The 23,194-nt window shown below is 39.6% G+C and overlaps 3 protein-coding genes across 5 annotated transcripts in view; 2 read left to right on the top strand and 1 right to left on the bottom strand.

The window, feature by feature from the left end:
* The first annotated feature begins 477 nt into the window (after positions 1-477).
* Positions 478-3,676, top strand: masp2 (MBL associated serine protease 2). Its single transcript, XM_044211456.1, has 6 exons — positions 478-602; positions 676-898; positions 993-1,170; positions 1,460-1,591; positions 2,721-2,917; positions 3,132-3,676. The coding sequence occupies exons 1-6, from the start codon at positions 595-597 to the stop codon at positions 3,303-3,305; spliced, it is 912 nt and encodes a 303-aa protein (XP_044067391.1). The 5' UTR covers positions 478-594; the 3' UTR covers positions 3,306-3,676.
* On the bottom strand, positions 3,671-12,260 carry dffa (DNA fragmentation factor, alpha polypeptide). 2 transcript variants are annotated; one of them, XM_044211455.1, is made up of 7 exons: positions 11,986-12,260; positions 10,612-10,770; positions 10,345-10,499; positions 9,223-9,427; positions 8,075-8,202; positions 7,246-7,417; positions 3,671-4,792 (listed from the first exon to the last, which is right to left on the bottom strand). In XM_044211455.1, the coding sequence occupies exons 1-7, from the start codon at positions 12,077-12,079 to the stop codon at positions 4,638-4,640; spliced, it is 1,068 nt and encodes a 355-aa protein (XP_044067390.1). In that variant the 5' UTR covers positions 12,080-12,260; the 3' UTR covers positions 3,671-4,637. The 2 variants fall into 2 exon arrangements, 1 of the variants encoding a protein (XP_044067390.1); XR_006379571.1 differs by having other exon boundaries at positions 4,655-4,792; positions 7,139-7,417; positions 11,986-12,245.
* Positions 12,261-17,991: 5,731 nt separating this feature from the next.
* The window catches only part of pex14 (peroxisomal biogenesis factor 14), a 46,591-nt gene continuing 41,388 nt past the window's right edge, over positions 17,992-23,194 (top strand). The window contains exons 1-2 of one of the 2 annotated variants that reach the window (XM_044211277.1): positions 17,992-18,401; positions 19,590-19,640. In XM_044211277.1, the coding sequence (XP_044067212.1) occupies positions 18,366-18,401; positions 19,590-19,640 (87 nt within the window). In that variant the 5' untranslated portion in view covers positions 17,992-18,365. The remainder of the gene's footprint in view (positions 18,402-19,589; positions 19,641-23,194) is intronic. The other variant, XM_044211278.1, reaches the window with a different exon arrangement.

The raw sequence follows: 23,194 nt of genomic DNA on the forward strand, positions 1-23,194 counted from the left end.
CTGAGGCTTTTATTCAACGGCTTTACTGCTCAGCAATCAAGAGAGTGGGGTCTGACATAATGAGTCTTGTCTGATCAGCATCACTGTCTAATCAAGTTTCACAGGGTACTTAAGTGTGGTACAGGTGGCAGGTGATCTCCATTTTTATAAATATATTTTAATTAAAGATTTTTAATGTTTAAACCTTTTTAATTTTAAAATTAAACTCAATAACTTTTACCAATTAAAGGTGACAAAAATTATAGAAAAGGGTTCTAAATGGTGTTTTGTGATCATCAGTGTTCCTTTATGAATTATAAGAAAATAGTAGTTAGTGTCATATTCATCTAATCATTTCCCACTTGTAAAAGCTGATCTGAGATGATAAAACAGTGAGAAAAAGAGTTTAACAGAATCAAAATGAGTAATTATTCTGACATTCATCAGTTTTATAGATTTCTGTGACTGGGGGAGGAGGGGAATGATGACAAACTGATCATGTGTCTCACTTTGTTTACCTAAATGTCGGCCGGCCAGCCAGGTTCATTTACCCTCGGATCACTGAGAGTGAACCATTCCAAAACACGCAAAATATCTGGGGACTGTTAAGCCAACATGACCTGGTGAGTGTCAGTTAGCATTTAATTGTGCAAAATAATCATTGAAACTGCTGCCATCAAACCTAATTTTGCCCAGTGGGTGCTGTGTATTTGTCCTGTTTTCCCTCCTCCATGTTTCGCTGAGCGTGGAACTGACAGGGTTATATGGCAGCTTCATCTCCCCCAACTTCCCCCAGCCATACCCTGACAACCAGCACATAGTGTGGAACATCACTGTCCCAGATGGCCACAGGGTCAAACTCTACTTCAGCCACTTCAGTATGGAACCCTCAAACCAGTGTGAATATGACTACATTCAGGTAGGCCCTACATGTTGGAGAAACTCTGACTCCCATTATCTGTGCTGGAGTCTGTAGCTTGCTAACAAAAAGGCCTCTGACCTTGTCAAACCAGGTTTTGGCAGAGGGGAATGAAACCTTGCGGTTCTGCGGTGAGGAAGAGAAGAACTATGAAAGCACCCCGAGGAACACCGTCATCCTGTCAGCTGGGAAACTCATGTCAGTGGTCTTTAGGAGTGACTACTCTAACGAGGGCCGATTCACCGGCTTCCAAGCATTTTACACCTCAGAAGGTGATGCAGAATAGTGACATTTGTTGCCAGAAGGCAGATACATTTTTGGCGGCGTAATCACACCGTGTGTCTGCTTAACATGTAAAAGCTGTGGTGACGCACTCAAGAAAGATGCAAAGTAAAAGAGTAGTCCATAATACATTATCTGACTGAGTTTGGGCACATTTAGGATTTACAAGACATTCCTATTAAGACAATTCCACTTTATCCATTTAAAGTATGTTCATGGATGGAAAAATACATATTTATTGTGTTGTGTTTCATTCTTTAACCTTTCTGTGTCTAACAGACATCAACGAGTGTCTATCCAAGATAGATGGGGAGAGAGTGTGTGATCATTTTTGCCACAATTACATCGGTGGATACTACTGCACGTGCAGACAAGGATACCTTCTCCATGACAACAAAAGATCCTGCACAGGTAAGAGCCATGCAGACTAAAGCTCAAGAGGCATGTTCATCTGAGCTCAATCAAAGTGAGTCAAAAGCTGTATAGTGAGGTGCAGTGTTAAGGGCTTGGCACACGGCGTTGGATTGTATATTGATCTCTGTAAATAGGGTATATGGTGTTTCTCAAGCTAAATACACTACTGCTCAGCTCCTCACTACCAGACACAGTAGATATTGATGGCAATAAAGCAAAGCATTCCATTAGTGCACATTAACTTCTGTTTGATGTATTTGGCTTCAACATATTTTAATTCCACAGCATTTGTTGATGATGTAATCAAATAATACAAAATGTTGCTAATTTCAGATTTTTGCTGGGTTGGAAACTTGTAACTACCCCTAATTATTGGAAGAAAAAGCCATTTGTCTTTCAAAATGTTCTCAATATTTCACAGTACTGCAGAACAAATCTTCAAATAGTTGTTCTAGATTGCATTCCACATCGTAGCTGGCCTGTGCTAACTAATTTCAGGCTGAAAAGGCATACTGATGCATAAAGTAGTTGATCTCTGCCAGCTGGTGTAAGGCAGGGTTAATTACTGTCGATTCCTAGGGGAAAAGCAACTTCAAAATGGCATTAAAAATTGATACCTGTGTGCGGCACTAATAGTGTACTGACACTAGGTAATTAATCACAATTGCCAGTTGATGTGCCTTAAATTATTATTCTTTGCCAGAGGAAAAAGGGTGACAAAACAAATCATGCAATGAATAGGCAAAAATGATTATCTGCCTACAGATTGTACTAATTATATGAATTACAGCAACTCAGCCTCTTTGCAATACTCATTTGTTTTTGTCTGTAACAACATCTGCACACTTGCCGGGGCAATAATGCAAACCTAAATGAATCCCATCATTTATGATGCCAGGAAATGTCTTAATTGACATGGAAAAATAATTTTCTTCTAATCAAAAAAGCTTTTCATGGCCAGTAATTTATAATCCATAAAGCAGTTGCAGGTAGATCATGAGACCTTTTCATCAGTATTAACATACAAGGGCTTCGAACACTGAGGACTGGACAAAATATATAAAACATGCCTCAAAACACCCATGGTTAAGTGGGATTTTAATGAGTGTGTGAGTCTTCCATACAGTGCCATGCCACAGCCAGGTGTTGACCTCACTGTCGGGGGTACTGACCAGTCCGGGCTACCCGAGTCCCTACCCACCCATGAGTCAGTGTGACCACACCATCCGTCTGCCGGAGGGCTACAGAATAATCCTGGACTTTCTGGAACCCTTTGACATAGAGGGACACCCAGATGTCCCCTGTCCATATGATATGTTGAAGGTTAGTCATGTGACTTCGGAACATAACACACACAGGAAGATAAATAAGCAATGTATTCGTCCTCATGCTTGTGGAGGCAGTTTGTTACTGCCTTGTCCTCCCCTGGGTGATATACTGCCGTTTCCTGCATATTTAAGTTTGGTTGGACATAAATCAGTCAGGCATTTAGAGAATCAACATCTCTGTTTCTTAACTGATGTTCCCCTTTTGCAAGATTTCAACCGCTGGGCAAGAGTATGGACCCTTCTGTGGATCAATGCCACCAGGTCGCACTGACACAGGAAGTTACCAAGTACATGTTGTGTTCAGATCCGACGCCAGTGGGAAAAACAAGGGATGGAAGATCAAGTACACCAGTACCAAGGCTGAATCCCTTACTTTAACTTAAGACTGAATGCTTGTTGACATGAACATTGTATGTGTTGTTATATGCTAAATGAATTTACATTGTGGCAACTTAACACAACCATAATTTTTGTGATGCAGCTTGGATATTGTGTTTGACCATGAGCCTAGCATAAGCATTATCTTTTTGATACGTATGAGATTGTGACATTGGTCCTACAAAGATACTCTGCAAATTTCAAGAAAAGTCATCGATTGTATCTAATTTCTAATCTAATTATCATAGTTGTATTTCTTTGTTTGGTGAGATGCTACTATAATCTCAGCAGCACAATCCTCTTTATTAAACACTTTTGTATTTGGTGTTTTATTGTTTTGTTTCATGCGAATAAAGGACGACTCAAAGACTCAAAAGACACTTTGACTTATTAATTTAGACATTTAAAAAAAAAAAGAATTGTTCATTAAAATACTCTAAATGATTTGTGACCATAACATAGAACCTGAAGCCATTTGTGATCAGACAAGCATTTGAATAAAATTAAAAAAAAGTATTCCTCAAAGTACTGTGGCTGAATGCAAACAAATGCTCTTTTCTAGCTAAAGACAGAAACACATTTTAATGCTCTGGCAGAAATAATAAATTAATTCCATAAAGTATTCTGGAAGTCAGTCAGTCTGGTCTAAGAAGCGGTGAATGCTAGTCGTTTAACGTTCATACATTATGCAGCTTGTTCTCAGCAATCCCAGCTCTACTCCTCTATCAAAACAGTCATTATAGGGTTCTTCACTCCCATGAAATTGCCTCTCATTTGACACTTTTGCATTCACTTACTAACATTTCCTTTATCTGTGCCCCACAAGTGTGGCAAAAGGGCACGTCTGAATGTGAGAAAGAAACGCACTTCAGTTGATTTATTTTTTACTGTTTCTGTTGCTCAAGTGATTTTTTCCCCCCTTCTCGTTACTTGCAAATAGGCCAACACCACTTTTCTGTTAACTTCTGACTTTTAAAAAAACCCTTATTATTTTAACTTTGACTGAACTGTTTTGCTGCTACGTACTTTGAAGGCCACCACAACTTAGCAAGGCAAGGTACGTACTGACCCTTACATCACCTTGGCATTTGCAACCCAACAGAATCATAATGTCTTAGGTGGACATGTGTTCTCTGAAAGGTTTGTTTCCAGCATGCGCAGACAGTCCTCAGGGCAAGTGAGTGCTTACAGAGCAAACATGCAGTTGTTATCTGAGCACTGTTAACTCATAATCTAATCCACCAAGGGGGTGGGACCTTTCTGTGTGGAGTTTGCATGTTCTCCCCCGTGTCTGCGTGGGCTTCCTCGCACAGTCCAAAGACATGCAGGTTAATAGGTTAATTGGTGACTCTAAAATGCCTGTAGGTGTGAATATGAGCATGAATGGTTGTTTGTCTCTGTGTCAGCCCTGTGATGAACTGGCGACCTGTCCAGGGTGTACCCCGCCTCTCACCCAATGTCAGCTGGGATCGGCTCCAGCCCTCCCGCGGCCCTGCAAAGGAAAAGCGGTTATAGATAGCTAATGGATGGATGGATGGATAATCCCCCCAAAACTGTGACACATGATAACAGAATCGACTGCTCCCATAGGACACTCACTTTCAACTGTTCAGCCTGGTTGGAGCCAATTCCACAGGAATCACGCACACCATGAAATCCACTAACCAACTGTTGGAAAATATCTAGTAGCAACATGCAGCCAAAAGGCTTAAAGCGAATATGCTAGAGACATATAAAGAAGGTTCACTGTGTTAAAAAATGCAATGTTTTTTGGTTATTTTTTATAATGTTTCTGACTATGGAAAAGCATTTATTAATCAGTATTTTAGGGTATCTCACTACACAAAGCTCAACTTTTGACTAAGTCTTCAGAGAAAGTCAGAGTCTCCAGAATACAGAATAGTGTCTGTCAGTGCATAATTCTACATGCATTTCATATTTATGAATTAAAAAAATGTGGGACAACAGCACTGTCCAAAGTTTGAGGGCTGGTTTATTTTAGAAAATCCCTCCTACCACCATTCAACATGTTTATAAAAGGCACCTTAAATAACATACTGTATAGTCATATACAACCTACCTTTGTAACATTTGTCGTACATGTTTAAATTAAATACAAAATTGTGAATGTGTTGGGGAACTCACGCATCTTACTTCCACTTCTTAAAGGGTTATAAAGAGCAAAGTGACAGGTGTTGGTGAAACCACGTGACAAACTGAGGCTTAACCTTTGTGCCGTACATAGACACAATACTGAGTTGGGATTTGTTGGGTCTCTGTAAATAATATTATAAAGAGTACGGTCTAGACCTGCTCTATAGGAAAAGTGCAATGAGATAACTTCTGTTATGAATAGGCGCTATATAAATAAAATTTAATTGAGTGAATAGGAGATTTATTAATTTATGAATGCCAGACTTTCCCTGTATCTAATACTAAAGTACAAGCCAGTAACGAAATTTCAATCTCTCCACAAGACAAATAGTTGATTCTTCAGCTAATTCAAATCCACCACCATTTGTGTTCATTGTTCATGAGACAGATGATGAGACGACAGGCATGACAAAAGCTATCTTCTACATGACCTATGAGTCACACAAGACGTGCACATTATACACACCGTCTTACACCACACAGCCACTAGACTGATACATAACTTCAATAATAGTATATAACTGATGGTCTTAAATGAGCTTTCATCCAGAAATATTGGTTCTGCGTAACTCAAAGATGAAGCTATGTCATTCTTACCCGTAATGTCACATGTGTTCAGTGAGGCTTGCATGTATGAAGTTATTTAGATCTTATCTTGTCTGACTCTTTATTGTTAGAATGATAAATTAGTCTGGGTACCCCATTCAAATAAATGTGTTTACTCATGCAAAGTTAGCTTTTATTCAAATATATTTGGTTGACAAGTTAGAAATTGCTTGACATTAAGAGTCTACTGGTTGTCTTTAAAACTGATCGAACAGAAAGGTAAAAACTATGGAACTGTAGTGGGAACATAACATTTGTCTCTTTTTGCAGGAGTCACTGGGGAAGATAACAAGCAGGAGCAAGTTGTAAGGATTAGGATTGGCCTGGTTGCCAGCTGATTGAAAGAAGAAAACACTGCTACTCTAAACTTCCCAAAAGATCCATGTTACTCATGATGTACATGTAATTTAAGTGTTAGCACATGCAAATTATTTCCAACAGACACAGGGATCCACATCCACATCCTCGTACAAAAAACAAAGTGTAAAAACAACAAGTTGCAGTTTTACAGGGGTTTATGTGCGGGACTATTTCTTTGCAGAGAACAGTGACTTCCTGGAGTCTTGTCCTTGCAGTGAGGTTGCCAGGCAACCAGCAGACTATAGGAAGATATAAGATGTTAATTAGTGAGTTTACAAGGTGCTGGTAGGCAGAATTTGTTACCTTCGCACAGAGCCAGGCTAGCTGTTTCCCTGTTTCCAGTCTTTATGCTAAGCTAAGCTAGCTGGCTGCTGGCAGACAGTTATAGGAGCGGTATCAGTCTTCTCATCTAACTCTCAGCAAGAAAGTGAATAAGTGTATTTCCCAAAATGTCGAACTATTTAAGTTTCACATGGATATGTTTAATCACAGCATGGCACTCATCAAAATGAGGAGCCAATAGAAAGTTGGTGCCAGTTGTTAATGCCAGCATGTCTTTGATAAACATGACTTGTGCAAATCATTCTGCTTCCTCTTGAGGCAAAAGCATTCAAGTGGTTTGAAAGTTTAACCAAAATGATGCAAACATCATTAACATTAATGGATTCCAGCATTATGGCTATTATCAACAACACAAGGTGAATCCCATTCTACTGACCCTGAGGCAGGTAGTGTGAATTCTTATCAGTCTCTGCTCAGGTGAAGTCTCGGCCTAGTTGCTGCCCTGGCCTGGCGTATCTACGCCCTCCTCTGCGTTCTTCTCACCGGACTGCCGGCTACTGTTCAGCTGGGTGTTGCTCCTGATGGACTGCACAGCCTGAACCTGCTGGAGACGTCTGGTCAGCTCGGCTTTGCAGGCCTGCAGCAGCGCCGACGTCCTCGTTCTGTCCCAGCCGAGAACCTGCTCCATAGCTTCCACTCCTCTGGTCACTACCATCTAAAGACACATGGAAGAGGCTTAATTTCAAACACTGGAAATGTGAACATGTGAGACTTTATACTGACTTATCATTTTTAGGTACACATGTACAAACTAATGCAATCCAATCAAACAGCCTGTACTAAACCCTATCATTGTTGACACTATGTCAGAGAAGAGTTGTTTTGAGGCTGTAGTGAGCGGTGCTGGTGTTTTGGACTGAACGGTGCTTCTAATATTTTGCTCTCCTTATGTATGCAAAGGAGGGTGCACACAATCTTACACTTGCATTTTAGCTAAAGTAAATGCCCTTAGGATTATGTAACAGAACTGTGTCAAATATGGATGTGTTGTGTCAGGGCTTGCAGTTTTACGTAATTGCTTCATCATTTTTACAGCTGCTTCTTGGACTCGATAGGGTATGTTACAGCATAAGTCTTGTGTCAGAATGATATAAGAATATGATGAAGTAATGGACAGTTGAACAGTGGCCCCACATTATGTACCTTGGTTGCTCAAGTCTGTCTAAATATACTGTATAAACTTTTTAGGAAGCTCTAGGAAAGACTGAGTCCTCTGAGGTATTTGCAATTATATACAGTACATGTATAAAAGGTCAAATTTTCATCTGCAGAAGTTTTGAGACGGACTGTATCAGTGCTGTGAGTGGACTACCTGTAGGTCCTCAGTGGAGAGTCTGGTCTCTGGGCTTGTTTTGCCTTTCAGGACCATCAGTGTCCTGGATATGAATCCAGATGCAGAGTCCACCTCCATCCCGTCTGGCACATCCACGTCTCCAGCCCCTGACACATTAAAATGGTAAAATGTTGTATAAAGAGTATAGTTATAATACATCACAAGCGGTGGGATTATTCAGCAGCAACAATGGTTCCACCTAGTGACCAAAAGGCACAAGCACAGCTCTTTTCTTATGAGCCATCTAAATACTATAAGGCATCAGAGGGAATAGACGGATTACTCATTTACCAGTAAGTGTTGGCACTGAACTGTATGAGAAAAATAATGTTAAGAAATAATATCTGCAGTTGTTTTCATCACATGCATTTTTTATTTAAAAAGCTATTGTTTCAAATAGAATTCCTTCTGTTTGATTTATTCACTGTCACTGATGTCCCTTGTCCACAGAACAAGCAGTTTTTGGGTACACAATCATACGACAATACAAGTTATTTTGCTGGATGTTGTATGCTTATTGATCACAGATAGATATGTGTTTTTTAGGATAGAGGAAGATATATGAGAGACTCTGGCTGATAGATTTATATTGTTTTTACAGCAAACATTCTATATAAAAATAAATTTTGTATTGTTATTATAAACCAAAAAAAAAACAATACAATAAAGATTAAAAACAAATCAAAGAAAAAAGATCATCACAAAAACAGATCATCAGAACAAAACTCAGAGCCAGACACCAATGCCAGACATTGCACAGCATTTTTTATATTATCAACAGGCTCTTGAGGGCTGCTTGAGACTTTCTATTTAACAGACTATTTAGCTCTTCAAAAGACACTGTAATAGATTTAAAGAGCCAAAGGTAACCATTTCTCTAAAAAATTACTGCTGATTTCTCTTAAGAACTAGTATTTCTGTGAAAGGATACTTCTTTTTAACCAAGAAGTATCAACTTATCACATTGTGACACAATATGCATTTCATATTGTGTCAGAAAGCCACAGTATGAGCTATGAAACCTCTTGAGAGGGTAAGGAAAGAATGAAATGTCCAAGATCTTTATTTAGGACAACTACTTCCAAATTGTAAAAAATGAAAACCACCACATAATGACACAGCCGTACCTCCCTGGTTGGGCTGGTTTGGCTCTTCCTGCTGTCTCTCCTCTTTGTCCACAGCTTTGAGGTAGAGCTGGAGCAACTCCTTGGACTGCCTCTCCTCCTCTCGTCGGTCCAAAACCCTCTGCAGTGTCTCCTGGAGATCCTCGGCCTTCTTCTCTTGGAAGCCCAGAGCAAAGGCTAGCTCAGGGCATGGGGCATCCACTAAGGTCTGGAACAGCAGGTAACACAAATTATACTTAAAGCAATAATATACAGTACTATAACTTTTAAAACACGACAATATGTTCATGTGGTGCTTCAAAGTTACAATAATACAATACAATAATGGAACAAAAAGAAAGAAAGAATGAACAGTGAAGCTAAAAGTAAAGCAGGTAAGACCTTTTTAAAAACTGTATTTATTTTTTTTAAATGAAGATTGTCTGTGTTCACCTTTTGCTTTTTCAGAATCTGTGGTGGCCTAAAACACACTGAATTAAGTTTTAAAGTGCACAAGTCATTAGGTGAAGTCATTAGGCTTCCTGCCATAAGAGAAAAGTTGCATAATTTAGCTTTAAAGGATAAGGCTGGTGTTACTATATGTTTTTCTTATTGTCAACAAATCCCATGAAAAGACTAAAACCAACAATTTGTTAATCCGTCCCTCAAGACTTTCTGACTTCCATACCCTGTCTGTGACATCAATCTTTAAAAATGGCTTTTTAAAAAGGCTCAGTAGTTTCCTAAAACAGCTGGACACTGTAGTTTTTAGCACATGTTACTCAAACAGGAGTGAATAGTGCATTTGTTGGAGACTATTTTTAGCTGCGGATTAACACGTTAGTGAGTATTTAAGGACAGTGTATGCGAGATTGACTAATAATTTGGCAACACAGACAATACTTGTTACTAGGATCCATTTATTGTTAGTTTGTGGCTATCCATGGGATTTGTTGACAATATGAAAAAACTTGAATATTACCAACCTTATCATTTTAACAGGACAGAAATTAAAAAGCTGATGGTGACAACTGAGGAAAGTGGTTTTCAAGTAGTACTATTTCCTTATTGTTTCTCACCACTGCATGCTGGGATATGCACGACAGGAAACACTGTTGGTGATATATGGTGGAATAATGTTGGTACCTGTAAGTCTGCCTCAGACATGAGGATGATGCTGGCAAGGTCCTGCTTCAGCTGCTGAGCCAGGTCCCACCAGGCTGCTGCAGCACTGGACATGTCCACAGTATCAGTCTCCAAAATCACAGAATCCCTGGCCATCCAGGCCGTGCCACCATCGACTATAATGAAAAGTAAATTAGTACAAAAACACAAGGCTGTGCATTTCATGTTAAAATTATAAGAATCAGTCCAGATTGCAGACAGATCACAGACAGAGGTAAATCTGCTTACTCCTGCGAACTGGAGACCATGTCTCTTTTTCATGCAACAGCATGAACTTCGTGTTTGAGGGTAAACACAAAAAGTAGGCCTGATCCTCTACTATCGTCCCATCATCCTCTAGGACCACTGTGACCGGGTCACTGGGGCTGAACCCGAGAAACTCACATCCTGTTGGAAGAACAGAGAAATGACAGACTTAACAGATCTGACGTGAATATCCTTTATTTTGAGTGCCTCAGAGATCTTTAGCCATACTGCACAGCAAAACAATCAGGACAACCAGCCTCAAGATTGTATATAAGCTAAATATAGTAATAACTCACACATCACCTGATCATTAGCGGATTCAAGCAAACACCAATGACTTATGTACTTCAAACAAGTCAATCCATTTAAGCTGTCACCTCCTCTTTCATCACAGCTGTTCCCTAACCTTAGGATTGTGAAGCATCCTGGTGAGCAGAATGACAATGAACCAAATACAAATTAAACCCCTGGTGCAATTACAGTTCCAACTTAATCACCACCAGGTTTAATAGAGCAGAAGGTAATCTAGGTAGCTCCTACATTACCTTTGTATTTTACTGTATTTATGTACTGTATATGCTGTCTGAGACCGTTTAAAACGTAAGGTTCATAATTTATTAATACCTAATGCCTATAACAACACATTTGGTTGTTATATGAAGGTGAAAATGGAAGTTTTTCAAACGACAACAGTCCAGCCTTTGTGTCATCTGCAGTTAGAGGATTTGATCAAGATCAAAAATGCATCTATATTTCCGAGATGTAGATGGTTTTCAAAAAACGATGACACAAGTCCCAGTAGACCCCCACTGTTATATATCTAAAATACAAAGCTGTAAGCCCAACTCTAACTTACTGGACAGAGACCTTGACGTGGTGCAGTGATCTGGGCAACGCCTGGTGACTAGCATTCTAGGAATGAGCAGGACAGGAGGGAGGTCTTGCCTGACTTTTCATGTTTAGCTCCTGCAAGTTTGAACACGATGAAAATTCTTATACAGCTCGATCGTGATAACGACAGATAGGTAAGCTGAAACTGTGCAGCAAATGCTCACAATGGCAGGAATGTTAGCGGCGGACAACAGTGCTGAAGATCATAATACATCACATTTGTGTTTCACTTCCACATGCAGCACCCTTGTCGTTTAGCAAAACACAGACCAATACAAATGAAGACGACCGCTAAATACAGTAACTAACATATACGACTACCTAAGACTGGATTTCGCTTTATTTTCCGATTTCTCTCAATCTGTATCATACACCGTTTTTTTATTTATCAAAATAGAAGCCTTACAATTATACAGGCACTCTTCAGACACGTTTTCAAGTCAAAGCCAGTCCATGACAACTCACCTTTTACCTTCAGCTCATCTAAGGAGGGCACTACCAACCCATATGATTGTTGTCGTGTGAAATTGCACACCTTACACGGTTTCCTATCTGTCATTCTAGGCGTTATGTGGAGAAACGTATTTTTCTTCTTTCCTTTCTCCTAACACTGACAAACACCGACAACAATTCTCGCCTACTCTCTCGTCTTTCCGCCGAGGCTTCTTCTTCTTCTTCAACGGTAACTGGCGTCCTTAGTGTTGCATTACTGCCATCTTCTGGAGTTGGTTAACTCCTACAGTGTCCGGTTTGTCGGATTTCCCCCATCAGTCCTGTTGTCCTTAGGAAGTTGACCAAATATCGTCTGTCTTGTCCACTTCCAACACACTCCTGCTCCTTATTTTCATTTCTTCCTTAATGACCTTTCTCTCTGATATATATTTCCTGCAACTAACACACATGTTCTACAGTTTCTGGTACCTGACTGTTCAGTTGGATGCTTGCCTGTAATGTGAAATGTGCCGTTCAGGTGACTGTGTCCTATTCTTAATCTAGTCATTATTACCTCCTCTTTTCTGTTTCCTCCCCTATTTCTCACAATACCCTCCCCTCATTTCCTGATCCCAGTGCTGTTGCCACTCTTTATTGATTTTCTTCCATACAATGCCCCTTCTTTTTTAAAGTTTAATACATGTGCCTGTGTTTTCTTTGGCTAGTGTTTAGCTAGTTTATCCACTCTCTCGTTACCCATAATGCCCATTTGAGCAGGAACCCAAATGAATGCGACCTTGGTACCTTGTTTTATTAATTGTGTATTGCCATAATTTCAAATAGGAAGATTACTGGATGCACCTGACTTAATAGTGGATAGAGCAGAGTCACTACAGACTAGCACCTTGTTTGGTTTTATTTGTTCAACCCATTCTAAAGCCATCAAAATGGCAACTACACAAAAGAGAAGTGAATTTGCATATTTCAACTTTGTGGCTAGTAACTGCAACTGCAGAACTTGTATTATCTGTTATTGGCTCTTCCGATCCACCTGTGAAAACCAGCACATAGTCTGTATATTTACATTCACTATAATTATAAAACTCACTCACTAAATCTGCACTTTTATTTCTTGCCTTGATTTGAAATAACATTCCAAATCTACCAATAGAGTTTCTAGTAACCACACAAGGATTATAGGCCATATCAGTTGGTATACTCCCAATCTCTTGCTGCTGCATCTCCTGATCAGCCGAAACTTGATGTTGGTGTTCCCCTTCCCAGCAGGCCTGTAGCACTTTTTAAATTAGCTGATCTCCATGACTTCTCAAATTCATCCAATAGTTGGCTAGGAGCTGTTTTCTGCATAAACACAGTGGCATTTCTCCTGTCTCAACTTGTGGGGCACACACAGGTGAAGTTCTTACTGCTGTATAATATAAAGAGGGCCAGTCCTGGATCACATATAATCCCGCCAAGTACAGTTTTTGATGCGGATCCATAAACTACACTCCCATAATCTAACCTTGATCTAATTAGAGCTATATATGTATTTCAAGGATGCAATATTGGCTCCCCAGTCTAACCCTACAAGGCATCTCATCACATTTATAACTTTTTACACTTATCCACAATATTTTAATGTGTTCTCTCCATGATAATCTGGAGTCAAATATACTCTTAAAAACAGAAATGTCTTAACTGTCTCTAAATTATTTACATACAGTTTCAAATGAGTATTTTTTTCTAATCTTCTTTCTAGTGAAGAACATTACTTAATACTTAAATCTCCATTTTCTCCGCATTTCAACTTGATTTGTTCCTTCTTGCAATTTTATTTTACTACATGACCCACATCTCTCCCTCTTTTTCACAATGTCCCGGCCATCTGCAGATAACGATCTAATGATACATTTTCCAAAATGTCATTTATCATAATTGAGAATAGTATAGGTCCATCGTCCAAATTTTTCTAAAACTCCCATTAATGTAACTTAATCAGAAGCCTATCCTACTATAGCGTATAATACGCTTTTTCTACACCAAAGAACACTGCAGCTACTGTTTCTTTATTAACTTGCGCTTTCCTTACTTCATCCTCTAGACATGCCACTGGATTCAAAGTACTCCTTCCTTTCCTAAATCCACTTTGACACCCTGCAATTACATCCTGTTTCTCTAAATAACACATTACTCTTTTATTTACCATTCATTCCATCAGTTTACACATGTGCGATGTTAGAGCTTTTGGTCTATAATTTGTTGGTTTGCTTGCATCTTTCATTGGCTTCCTTATGGGAACAATGACCGCCTCCTTCCAACTCGCTGGTATTCTACCTTCCTCCCACACTTTATTATACAGTACTAATATTTTATTCAACCCTTCTGCACCTAAGTGTTTAACATTATATAGCATATTTCATGCTTTCCTGACACAGTCATTCCAGCTGCAGCTTTTCCTTCTTCCTTAAGGCCTCCACGTTTTCTGCCTCTTCTTTCCTCCTTAGACAAATGATAAGAACTGTGTTCCTTAACAAATGTATTAGCCATTAATTCAACTTTTTCTTTATTAGTTACTGCTATTTCATTTCCATTTGTTAGCAAAGGATAACTGCACTCCCTTCTGTCCCCTTTCATCTTTCTAATCATCTCCCACACTTCTCCTGCTGGAGTCGTGTTACCAATTGAGTCACAAAACTTTCTCCAGAATGTCCCTTTTCCTTATTGTTCTCCTCCTGAGCCTTTTTGTACTGGATCATATACTGACAATCATGAGTTATTTCCATTAGTTTAAATGTCCTATTGGTTTCTCACATCTTCTTTACAGATATCGTCCCACCATGGTACTGCCTTCCTCTTTATTTTGCCTTTGCCTTTTAGTGCAGCTGTTCTAATACTTTCTCTTGTTTTATTATAAAGAGTTTCTATGGTCATATTACCATTAATCTGATTTAGATATACATATACATGAACAAGCACGAATTTGCAATAGCTGCGACCACATACTTGCAGACATCGGCGTGTTCATGCATTCACACACACACAACCTTACAAGAGTGTACAACAACCAGTTCATGAGTTATGACAGGGGGCGTGACTAAAGTGTAGGGGCGGGCCAAATCGTCAACCAATGAAAAAGGAACTCTGCTTAGTCCAATGATGCCTCCCACAAGTGTCTATGATAACCAGTTCATGAGTTATGAAAGGGGATGTGGCAAAATGGTGTGTGTGTCTGTCTATGTGTCTCACACTTGACGTCCATGCCAAATTTCAGCCTCCTAGGGCGAAAACTGTGATCGCAAAAGGGTGGGGAAGCTTTTGTGGACCGACTGTTGCAGGTCGCAGCTAATAAACTTCTCCCAGTTAGCTGTCCTCCACTCATTTTCCACTCCTGTCCACTTCAGTCACTGATGCAAGAATGTTTATTTTACGTTTGATTGGATGATGGTCAATACCTATAGTTCCTTGGTATACTTTCCAGCCACATACTGGAGCAGCATTATTTAAAACCAATGTAAGATAAAGTACAGGCTCCTCTCCTGTATTAAAATCTATTCTTGCCATTCTTCTTATCAACACCAAATCTTCTATTACCTGACCATTGCAGTTTCACATGTTTTCTCACTCTCCCACATGTGTTATCTGCAGTGCAAGTCCCCACACCAATGCTTGCCCTACTTTTTCTTCAAGTTTATTCAATTCTGTCCTCTTACTATTGTTATAATAATTCACAACCACCAATTCCTTCCTTTGAACCCGCACTTCCACCACCACATACTCCAGTGCATGTCCTATACCCAGTACTCTATAGGGAGTTCCTTGTCTAACAAAAATGACACAACCCCCTCCTCCCCCAGCTTTCCTATCTCACCTAATTGCCACATATCCATACACAACAAAATCTAAGTTGGGTTTCTGATGTGATTCCTGAACACACAAAATGTCTGGATTCTCCCTCCGACTATCTATGAATTGATTAAAATCCTGTCAATTGGCTATCAAACCTCTCGCATTCCACTTAAGTATTAAAATTGTTATTAGTATCAACCAACACACGGTGATTCTTGGCTTGCCTGTATCCTGAGATTGACCCTTACCTGAGTCTGCATAGGAAACTTAAGTAAAAGATTTATTTTACCGCGAGTCCTACCAAAACTGTTTCAGTCTCCTTCTTCTTAACTCCTCTTGTCATTCTTCTGGCATGCAAATTGCACTGTTTTTCACTTGTTCCCAACAAGTTCCCTCATATTAACACAGGAATCACCCCCTTGCAGCCACTGAACCTCTGTTCCCCCACCTTTACTACTTTGGACACTATGACTTTTCCAACATTGATCAGCGACTTTGCCTTCTCCATCTTTACTTCATTACTTCATCTTATTAGCAGATTTCCATCATAGTTCTAGTTTATTTCACTTCTCCAACTTCTGCTCTTATGACTTTTGCTTCATCATGTTTCTTTCTCTTACAGTCACTGGACTTCTTGTATCTATTCCCTCTCACCACGTCCTTCCTCTCACTTTCTCTCCTTCTATGCCTCTCAAAATCGTTTTATCAGGTACATAAATTGGTCAAAACGGTAGTAACATCATGGATATATTACACATCCATGACCATGATTAACAAACATGAACAACTCGATCCTTTCGCTCCTCACTCTCCAAGCCCCGCCGCGGTGGCGCTACGGATTCTGGGATATGTATATTTGTGTATAGTTTTTATTTATTAGGAAAAATAAGATGAGAAAAAGCGAAAAAGGAACGCATTGTACAACTTGCAATAGCCGTTTAAATCTCACCATCTAACGTTAGTCACAGCTAATTAAACATACTACGATTCCTGTTTCCAAAGAACGTTAGTAGCCTCCAGCTGAAGCCAATGGCCAAGTACTTTAAGATGCAATACCACTAATGGCCGCTAGATGCGGATCCAAAAACTCTCACGTTATTCACTCCCTTATTCACTCATTCACTACTCCCTATATAATATACACTCAATAGTGAGCAGTAAATTGAGATTTCTTGCTTATCGTCATCATTTTGCGTCATCACTGACAGCGATAGAGTCGCTCAACTATGTTTTCGATTCTATAAAATGCAGTGCATTGCATTGTGGCCAGTGGTGGAAGAAGTATTCAAATCAGATAGAAATACCACACTGTGAAAATACTCCGCTACAAGTAAAAGAATTCTGAATGTTACTTAAGTACAGTACAAAAGTACCAAAAGTAAAAGTACTCATTATGCAGAATGGCTTCTTTCCACATTGTGATATTATTAGAGAATATTATATTATTCTGTTTTTTAAAAAAACAAATGCATTTAAGAGCATTTAATGTTGTTGTTCCTCAATGTGGAGCCAGTTTTAGATACTTTGTATACTACTGGGTAGATTAGTAGTATAGTAGCATACTGCATATAAGCCTGTCATATGTGTGTTATGTAAAAAGTAGCCTAACTGTTGACAGTAGCCTAACTAGTAACTAAAGCTGTCAGACAAATGTAATGCAATAAATAATTACACAATACAATAATTTCCTCTGAGATGTAGTGGAGTACGTAAAAGTATGGAATGGAAATACTCAAGTAAAGTAGAGGTAGGCCTATGTCAATGGCACTATAAATAATTTTATAAAGAGTACGGTCTTGATCTGCTCTATAGGAAACGTGATAACTTCTGTTATAAATTGGCGCTATATAAATAAATATATTGAATTGAACTGAATTATATACAGTAGTAGGCTAAATAGGGAGTGATCGCGGACACAGGTCAATAGAGTCTTACTTGAAACGTGTCTATCCAACTTCTCTTGGGAATATAGACAGCATATTTTATTTCCACAAGACATTATGGTCTCAGTGGCTAATTTCACTTCTTTTAATGTGTCACTTGGTGGCGATTATGAAAATGAATGTACCATTAATAAATTATTAGAGCGTAGGGATATATCTGTCATTGGCCTTGATTGACAGGATTGTCTTGGAGCAGTCAGACTGCCAGGCTGGATTATCAAAGGGACAAGGGGGTCAAGATCGTCAGGAGCCCGGATGGCCCAAGTTCCAGTGTTTTTTGCCTGTTGTTTCGATTAATTATAATTTTGTGTAGGAAAATGCACCACAAAAGCACAATATCACCTGAAACAATATGCATCTTAAGACGTGGATCGTGCATCATTAATCTTGGGACCGTCTTGCAGAGGGGCCCCGTTGATATTGTGCTTACATGTTGCTTGTAAAAGGGGCTCCAGGCAAAATCTAATCAAGCTTTCATGTGAACTCTGCTGTGTTCACTTTACTTAATGAGTAAAATTGTCACTTTCTGTAGTGAATAAGGACTGTTGATAGCCGTTGATAGCAAAAAGCAATCGAGCGTTGTGCACTCGAGCAGCCTTTAAGCAAACGAGGGATAGGAAGATGGCATCCACCGACCAACCTGACCCACCAACACAGGTCTACATTTATGCAACTAAAACATTTACCTCTTGGTGTCCATATGCGACAGCGAACTCTTAGAATATGTTTATATTTCGTGACCCCTGAATGCCAATATTTTCATTAGCTACTTTTATAACTGCTCAGCCAGCGAAGGTTAGCATGCTAGCTAGTTAGCATGCTAGCTAGCTCCTGCAACGTCTCAAAAGTTGCCTCTGAGACATGCTTGTGTTGACAAGTGGACACGAAGGGCCAAGCTGACGTCCTTGTGCTTTATATGTTGCCAAAACTTATGTGGCTTGCTTACCCAGTCAGCTAGCTATTTACCATGACCAAATGCACGTCCTTCCATTTGACTATGTAGCCTTGTCTCTGTCTTATTATGAGGAAAGGTCACTGTTAGTCAAACAAGCCTGGTGGTTTGTACTCGGCTCTTTGCTAACTCTGCTGGTTTAATTAGCTGACAAGCATTGATCATTCCGAGATTATAAATGTTATAGAAAGTTTATAGACAGCTTTACACTTTGCTGCTACATTAAACGTTACAATGTTTTTCATGTCAGCAAGCATACACTATACCATGCTATCTAGAATGTAATGTGCATAGTTCAGAAGTGAATCATTCGAAGGTAGACTTTATGTTGACTGAACTCCGAGACTGATGAAGCAGGAAAGAAAATGAAGTAAGGAACTGAATTCAAGATTGTCATGCATGCTAACAGTTTACTTACTACTAGTACTACTTACTAATGAATCCACTAGTGCATGAGCATCAGAAAATCAAAAATACTTAGATCCTATTATGCACATGCATCCAGGTTTATGTACTGCTATTTCCTTTACTACTCGAAGAAAGCGAGACAAATGCAATGCCAATGTCTGATTTTACTGTATTGTCCTATTTACATAACTACATTTTAGGTGCATTTAGAAAATGATCAAGGAATTGTTAATGACAGTCAGAGATGTTACTGTTTTCTTCTCTCTTGCCAGACTGACAAGTTGGTAGGGGTTTGAGGATTTCAATTATATGATGTTAAAAATGTTCATGTTTGAAACTTAGTTAGTCTTTAGTTAATTTCTGTGAGATAGATAGATGATTTGCTCACTGTAAATGTCACTGTAAACATTGTCTGTATTAAACCAACATAGCCTCTGTCCTCCAGTAGATGGCACTCTAATACAAGTATTGGTTTATCTTCTCAGCCTGGCCTTCCACCTGGAGATGATGCAGCAGCTCCCCCTAGAGAAGCACTGGTAAGGATTCAGTATTTAATACAAATTACCTGACTGATAAGGCAATATGGACTAGAATAACAAAATAATTTAAGTATGCATATTTGATGTAAGTGTATATTAGATAGATATAGCAGGTTAGATCGAATGATAAAAAAAGTTTTTCTTTATTACATGATCATTTTCAAATATTGATCAGTGCAGCATGCCATGATTCTCAACCATGTGCTGTCAGTGCCCCAGAGTATGTAAGTTTTTAACACTTAAGCAGCTGATTTTACAAGGGTCAGTCTCTTCGCTCCGATTGTGTGCTAACCAGTTAATAAGCCACCAAAGTATTTGGAAAGAGTGAAAGTCAGCATACTCTTGGCAATTGATGATGCATGTTTGAGGAGCATTGAGCATGTTTTTTTATGATCTGGTGACTTAAAGAAGTTTGTTTTCATCTTTTCATCAGCAAACTACTTTGGCTAATCAGATGATATTACACATTCCCCAGCGAGATTTAGTGTTAAAGGCTTCCAATTAGCAGCCAGTCACTTTAGCACCAAACTGATGTCCCCAAGCCCATAATGAGAGTGTGCTTTATGTTCTTTGTCTTCGGAGAGTAAAAAAAAAGCATGTAGAAAGGGCTATTTTAGAAGTCACAATGGTTTCACTGTTGCTTTAATCATGTTTAGCATAAAATTTTCACAACATAACTTTGTGTTCCTTAGTTTAGCCCATTGTTTTTCAGTCTGGGTCATGACCCACAAGTGGTTTGCCAAAAGTCAGCAGTCACCAGTAGAAAAAAATACTGTATAAGAAAACTTTTGTCAACTATAGACAATATCTTAGTCACGCAGCATGCCTGTAATCCTCCCTGCGCCAACAAAAAACAAAAGAAAGTTTCCTCATTCATTCTTGAAGATGTAGTCTGCGGTAAAATAATATTTTAATGTCACAGCATCTGTAAATATTGCTTCATTGCTCCTTTATAGTAGTATAGTTATAAATATTCAGTTATACGTTGTAGAAATATCATGGAATATAGATAATGTTTTTGTTCCCTTTAACTCAAGGTCTTTAGAGTATTTAGGGAAAATGGCTCAGGAAAAAATTGAAAAACAGTGGTTTCTATTTCAGGTAGCCTGCTGTGCAATCTGTAGTCCTCGTAAGTTGTCCAAGTTGTGAATACTTGCAAAGCTAGCAACATTTAATGAAAATAAACATTAGTTGTTTTTCATAATGTGCGAAGGAAAGTGTTCATAGGACATGCTTGGGTCAAGTGATGACAACGATGATAGCCAGTACTGTCTTACTGCTAAGTGGGATGGAATACATCACAGGTACATTCACTGTCCTTGTATGGACACAGCAGGTTAGAGGAGTGCTGTATTGTTCAGACTACATGTCTCAATGTCATTCACCGCCATTCACTCTTCATCCTCCCCCCATCATCCCTTCATGCCAAGGCTAATTTAATCCTGGGGTTATTGATTGTGGGAGCATTCTCCCAGGCTTTCTTTCAATTTACTTCAATTTCATCATCCCAGTGCGCTTCAACTGCCTCCTCAAAAAGGGAAGAAATTCTTGTTATGAGGGTCCTGATTCGAGACTGGTTGACAAGTCTCCCCCACCACCACCACCCTCACTTCCAGCCCCTTTTCTCCTTTCTCTTTTTGATGAGCTGCTCTTTCCCAGTTAAGTGGATTATTACAGTAGGGATAATTCTTGTCACATGGCATTATTTGGATGAGGTGAATAATTGAAATTTATGTCTGAAAGGATTTTATCTGGATGAGAGGAAAGGGAGTGCTGGCAGGGTTGGGAGGGCAGAGAGTGAGAGAGAGCACACACACATTTGTATAACATTCATGTGCACATGTGCATGTCAGACAAGCCAGTGTGTCAGACTGGGGACACCAGTCATGTTAACAGGTTCTGACTCACCTCGCCCAGATCAACAGGCCCTGGCACACTGCACGGCGTGGGCTCTCCTCTGTGGCAAGAGGGCCCAGCTCAGGGGCCAGTGCCACAGCCTCTGCCACCATCCAGGCCAGAGGGGCAGGTTTGGACCTGCAGTTAGAGAGAGAAAAAAGGGTGGGAGACTATGTGTTCCATGGTTGACTGGTATACCAGTCGCTGCCAGCCGCTGCTGTTGCCTCTGGCGCTGCTCTTTGCTCGCTCTCACCCCAGCTTGCTTCGTCTCCGTCTACAACCCCCAACCCTCTCCCACCTTCCCCTCATCACTGCCATGGCCATTACCCCTGCCAGTCTCTTGCTGGTGTCTCCCTAGTCTTTGTGCTCTCTCCCTGCAGTGACACCCTGTGCTCACCCCTCGTCTCCTCCAATCGCTCTGTCCTCATTGCCTTCAAATCCACCCATACACATCACAACAATAATTATATGTGTACAAATCCCTTTAATCACATGATAAGAAAACAGGGTCAAAGCTGAAACCAGGAAATACATCGACATAATATCCACTGATATGAGACCAGATATTGTCTGGGATTAAGTTGAAATGTTGTATTTTCCTCACCAGAAAAGCTGCATTATTGTTAAAGTTATTACATTTTTGACTCTTGTAGAAAAGGTTTCAGTCGTAGTCATCTGGACACTGTTTTCAGAATCAAGACGTTTCGGCTCCCATCCGGAAGTCATTCTCAATTGATGACCAATTGAGAATGACTTCCGGATGGGAGCCGAAACGTCTTGATTCTGAAAACAGTGTCCAGATGACTACGACTGAAACCTTTTCTACGCTAGAACACTCCTGGACGAATGAGGGACTACACCGTCTTATTTTTGACTCTTCTAACTGATGACTAGGGCTGTATCGATTAATCTGCTGGTTATTTTCTTGATTAACCTTTTTTATATATGGTGATGTCCAAGTTTAATTTCCTTGTGTTATCCAACCATCAATCCAAAAACCAAAGATATTCACATTTCTATCATATATGACAAAGAAAAGTAGCAAATCATCACATTTGAGAAGCTAAACCCAGAGGATTTTTGCTTTTTTGCTTGAAAAGTGACTGAAATGACTCCTCGATTATCAAAATAGTTGCAGATTAATTTTCTGCCGATCGACTAATCGATGAATCAACTGGTTGTTGCAGCTGTAATGGAAAGACTGGGTCAAACCTTTTGTGATATCTGATTTTTGTCATTCTTATCAAGCTCGAGGAGCTACACAACCAGTGAAAACTAACTTTTGTGTGCTGATATCAGGCCAAGGTGTCATCGAGTGTCCAGAGTCAGTTTGTCCTTGATTTTGTTAGTGAGCATCCAGCACAAAAATGGTTAACTGCTGCCACTCATCAAGAAACTTTTTGTTGCAGTTTGTGTATATGAAGGGTCGTGTGGGTGTGCAGCTGATCTACAGGAGTTGACCCCTCGCCAAATAGGATTCTAATTCTTTTCAGTATCCCTGGTAGAATTAGGCCTGTCCTTTACTCTCAGCGCACTGAACAATCACAGGCCCCAAATGAAAAAGTATGTGTTTGTGTGTGGGGATGCAGCCGTGTGGTTTATGTGTGCAGGAGGTGCATCTGAACCATTTGCACATCTTTGTGTGTGCATGTGAG

This window comes from Siniperca chuatsi, linkage group LG10 (genome assembly GCF_020085105.1).
Source record: "Siniperca chuatsi isolate FFG_IHB_CAS linkage group LG10, ASM2008510v1, whole genome shotgun sequence".
NCBI classification, from domain to species: Eukaryota; Metazoa; Chordata; class Actinopteri; order Centrarchiformes; family Sinipercidae; genus Siniperca; species Siniperca chuatsi.